Source organism: Salvelinus sp. IW2-2015, linkage group LG1 (assembly GCF_002910315.2).
Source record: "Salvelinus sp. IW2-2015 linkage group LG1, ASM291031v2, whole genome shotgun sequence".
Lineage (NCBI taxonomy): Eukaryota > Metazoa > Chordata > Actinopteri > Salmoniformes > Salmonidae > Salvelinus > Salvelinus sp. IW2-2015.
Genome location: NC_036838.1, coordinates 38,381,342 through 38,386,125, shown reverse-complemented (window position 1 = coordinate 38,386,125; position 4,784 = coordinate 38,381,342). Strand labels below are relative to the sequence as shown.

At 42.1% G+C, this 4,784-nt stretch overlaps 1 protein-coding gene across 1 annotated transcript; it reads right to left on the bottom strand.

The window, feature by feature from the left end:
- srsf3b (serine and arginine rich splicing factor 3b) lies at window positions 1–4,784 on the bottom strand. The gene is made up of 7 exons (XM_023992027.2): window positions 4,694–4,784; window positions 3,877–3,939; window positions 3,434–3,644; window positions 2,856–2,996; window positions 1,105–1,143; window positions 777–863; window positions 1–592 (listed from the first exon to the last, which is right to left on the bottom strand). The coding sequence occupies exons 2-7, from the start codon at window positions 3,881–3,883 to the stop codon at window positions 565–567; spliced, it is 513 nt and encodes a 170-aa protein (XP_023847795.1). The 5' UTR covers window positions 3,884–3,939; window positions 4,694–4,784; the 3' UTR covers window positions 1–564.

Sequence of the window (4,784 nt, the reverse complement as noted above, 5' to 3'; positions counted from 1 at the left end):
AAGCCTTTTTACAACTAGTTTAATTCTGAGAACATAACAAGTAGTACAAATATCAAGGAAAAGAAAAACAGTGGGCTATTGTAGTCAAAATAAGGGTGCCGTTATTTGCAAAGACAAACCTTTACCAACAGGAACTGGAAGAATAGTGGAAGTCCTAGAGGTCAATTAGAAAACATATCGGTATATTAACCGACAATAGGATAGCCTTCCACCACATCCAGACACACTAATCTTGCTGACATGGAACATGACTTGAGCACTAGACTACTTAGAATGGTGTGTTTCCGTGAGCTGGTACTTTCATGGACAAATACAGAGAACGCTTATAATGATTGATGAAATGGAATACTGCTTGCGGACAACTACGGTATGTCTTGGCATTAACAGGACTAACAGCCATTTTAGTCATGCGTTACACCTGCATACCAACTTATTTACAAAATACAGAGGAATTGGATACCTTACATGTCACAGAGAAGCAAAAACGAAACCGCTAAAATATTTGAAAAAAAATAAAAATTCATTCATCTTCTTCGCCGTCAAACTCGACTGCCATGCATTTCCTTACTTTCTCTCCGTAGATCTGGAGCGACTGCGAGGGGAAAAACAGTTATGCCAGAATGTTAATATAAATTTCCCCTGGAGCATTCATGTACTCCCTCAGAAAGAGGTTACACCATTGGCCTGTTACTGTTCCATAAAAGCCACGACTAAAGTGGTTTCACTGTTGCTAAGATAAAAAATTATTGCTGTCTGTTAAAACCCCTCCTGCTTACCTCCTTGATCGAGAAAAMGATCTTGAAGGTTTGTGGTTCCTGTCCCGGGACAAAGATCTCTCCCTCTTCCTGTCTCTGGAGAGAGACCTGCATACAAAAGGAACAAGAGAATTAACCAAAGCAACCTGAATCTTACAGAGGCCCCTGTTGACAAGAGGATCTAATCATTGACAACATTGGAAAGCTGTGCTGGGGTGTGTTAAGAGATCAAATACTTGTCAGAACCATACACAAGGTTCAAAATTGGGTCCTTCAGTCCATGCTTCCATGAAAACTTGCCCACAGTACGGCTGTTAACTTTTCCAATCTCTTATGGCTGTCAACATACCTGCTTCGGCTGCGGCTGAAGCTCCTCCTACGTGGGGATCTGGGGAGGGGGGAATAAGAGGATGTTAAAAGCAGAGCATGATACATTGGTGGCCCATTGATTCCAAACCCATCCAACCCCCAAATTACCCTGAAGTAAACCCTACAGTCCCCACCAAAAACTGCCCCTCTGGGGAAACCAAGTTAATGTCTATTACACCCCCCCCCCCCCCAAAGGGATGGAATGGGTGACTGCAGATAAGGCATTTGTAATCTGAAATTCAGTCATCGCCTCCCATAAAAGGCCATGGTTAGTTAATACTGCCAGCTGAGTGAATGACAAAAAATGCTTCGGAAAGAGAAGTGCAATTATACCAAATGGGAAGGGGTAAGAAAATGGAGGGCTGTAACATAATTAATGGTAAAAAATTGGGTAAGAATGCTCTCAATGCTGCAGTAAATTCAAGGCTACATATTGAGAACAAGGGCAAGCACACACAAGATGGGACCACTGCGACCTAAACCAGGGGAAGCACTGATCAGAATAGCTCCTTTGAACAATTAGAAAGACCTTCACAGATTAATAATTAATGTTTCTCAAAATGTCCATTTCTCTTTAAATCAACGGATTACAGTAATGAGGGAGAAATACCAATCCTGTTTGATTCAAATAAAAAAGGAGAACCTTTTTTTAAAGCAGCTTTCTCTTCACTTTTAAATTTGTAATCAGCAGTGTACTGTATGAAGCAGGTAAAACTTACTAGTCGTTTGGTTTTCAACAAGCTAGAAATGACGAAGGGGAGGTAGACTGTAGGCCGGGTAGGCAGATTTGGCTGAAAAGGACTGGCCAGATGCTGCGAGGTGATTAGTTGGCTGGTGGATGGGGGCTGGCTGTGGATTTTTCCTGCTTTTATTGGTTAGCCGAGGGCTGCTGCTGGTAGGTTGCAGTGTAGACATTTGGGGACGTAAAACGCTGATTGGTCGGGAATGTGAGGAGGGCCGCTGCCGATTGGGTTAAAGTTGGAGGAGGAAGAGGCTGAGAACTGCATGCGCAGGAACCAATGGGCTGGTGCAACCTGATGACTGGCCATGTGACACGACATCAGCCAAGCTGATTGGGGCACGCTGGTCAATGGTCACATGATGCTGAAAGAGGACTAGTTGACTGACTCAGAGGGTGGTGAGAAGAGGCATGGTGATGACTCTGTAACGGGGTTCATTTTTATTAATATAAATGGTCAATAAAAAAAGCAACCTCAAATTGTAACAAAAACAACCAACCTAGCATCATTAAGCTTCCCTCCCACCCGGTTCATAGTGAGGTACTGGTTTGAAATATGAATCACCTACTTCCAAAACACGTTCAGTGCTTCAGGTAACAGTGAAAAGCTTGCAAGCCAAATTTAGAGAAAATGTGGTAGAGAAAACGCAAATGTACTTATTACTTAAACTTGGCATACAAATCAGCACACTTCATTTCACACTGTACCCACCCCCTGGATCTAAAGTACCCCGGAAGTCATTAAACAATGATAATGAAGATGAAAACTGCATGCCTTCAGCACATTACACTAACCACTGTAGACTACCATGGAAAAAGGGTTATCAAACAGTCAGTGCTAAACTATCAATATGGTGCAGCGAAACAGGAGATGCAGTTTGGAAAGAGGACACAGGAACAAAACAAATAGTTTAACTAGTAAAAGGGACAGAAAAGGATTAGTAGTCTGTTGGGCATTGCTATCATAAAGCCCTGTATGGGAGATGGGTTACCTGCGCCTGGCGGGTGGGCTACCACGACGCCCACGATGTTCATCTCGAGGACGTCGGCTCCACGATGGAGGAGGACCCCGGTTGCGGGTGCGTTTCTCACCATTGGACAGCTCCACTCGCACACGGGAACCACTTAGTGTCCTGTGCAGAGCAATACAGTGTTACCGCAGAGCATGCTGTTAAACAGTCACCAAAACATTATGGCATGCATGGCCTTGTTTCACCCCCTTTCAGGAAGTTAAATGGAGGCAAGTGGCAACAAAAATGAATAGGCAGTCCTTCCAAATACCAGAGTGGAAACAAATATCTCCAAGCAAACTAGGCTCTGTCAATAGGTTATTTTATACCAGAATATAAAGCACARGTGGATCATTTGAATTCATATGGACAAACCAGAAAAGCTACTTCAAACAGTTCTGGAACACACCTCTGAAATTATCTGCATTTATTTTGTCAAACTGTCAAGTGTATTGGCATGCAAATGATGCAAGGAACAAAAACCTGAAAAATGACCTCAATTTRCTGATTCTATCATTCAGTTTATTTTTGCACCAGAGGAACTTGTTCTTAGGCTTTACCTTCCATCAAGTTCTCTCACTGCGTCGGTTGCATCCCTTGGATCTTCAAATTCCACAAAAGCAAAGCCTGGGGGGTTCCTAGCTACCCAGACACTGCGAAGTGGCCCATAATAGCCGAATGACCGCTCCAGCTCTGTCTTATTGCCATTGTTCCCCAGGTTTCCCACGTAGACCTTGCAGTCGAGAGGGCAATCTCGGTGCATGGCTGGATCTTTAAAAATATTAAACAGCATGTATGTTTTGCTTTCTAGGAATCATTATTCAAAAGGCAGCCTATCAGCAAATGTACTTAACTTTAAAGTCATGCACCTGTAAAAAGAAACTGGGGCTCAATTGCATTCAGATAGACGTGAACCAGAAAAGCTACTTCAAGCAGTTCTGGAACACACACCAAATTATGTGAATTGTATTGGCATGCAAGGAACAAAAACGTAAGTAATTACCTCCCATTTCAACAGGCCTCAATTTTCAAAACAAATTGATACTCCGCAAACGTGAATGAGAAACTGAAAGAAGATTTGTCCATTTAGATGTTCATGGGGTACACATTTTCCACACAACAACAATGTATATTCAAGTAGGCCAATAGTCTGTTCATAACACTTAGATAAAAATGGTCCTCCACATACAATTAAACCCACATTCAAACAGCCAGGTGTGTTTATAACAATCAAGCAGATGTGTATCATTATGGTTGAATTTGGGGTAGGCTACAATAGGGCATAAAGCCAGTGGTGTGGAAATACGTAGCACATGGAAATTGCGGGATTACTTATTTCCGTGAAATAGCTAGATGGCTCTGCTATATTGCAATAACAAACTATAATAAGAGGGTAAAACAACTAGCTAACCTTAGTAAACACCAATCACACCTCCAGCCTTTGTTCACTTACGTTACTACGCAAAATGGAAGAGGAGGCCTTGCTGAGATAACCATAACCCTAAACATTTGCTGGCTCCCTCCCCAGTCCCTGTACTGACTAGTTCACCATTTGCACATGCCATGGCTACGTGTGAGTATAATTGCTTAGAGTACAATTGCAAATGAACTGCAACATAATCAGTTACTTGCTGCGATACAGTTGGGTCTAGCCATTTCAGCTACACGTTAGCTAACTACCTGAGGAAAAGAAATGGCTAGCTAGGGCCAACTAACTAATATGAATACAAGAGAAAGTTCGAATAAATATCAAAGAAACAATACTCACTGCTAAATAGAAATACGTGTAACATTTTGTATTATTTAGAGGTGTTATTTACCGTAATGTATTTTAAAACAAACACTGATAGTCGATTCGTTTCCTGTCCTTCGTCGAACCGCCTGTCTGTATCTGCAAGCTACAATAAAATG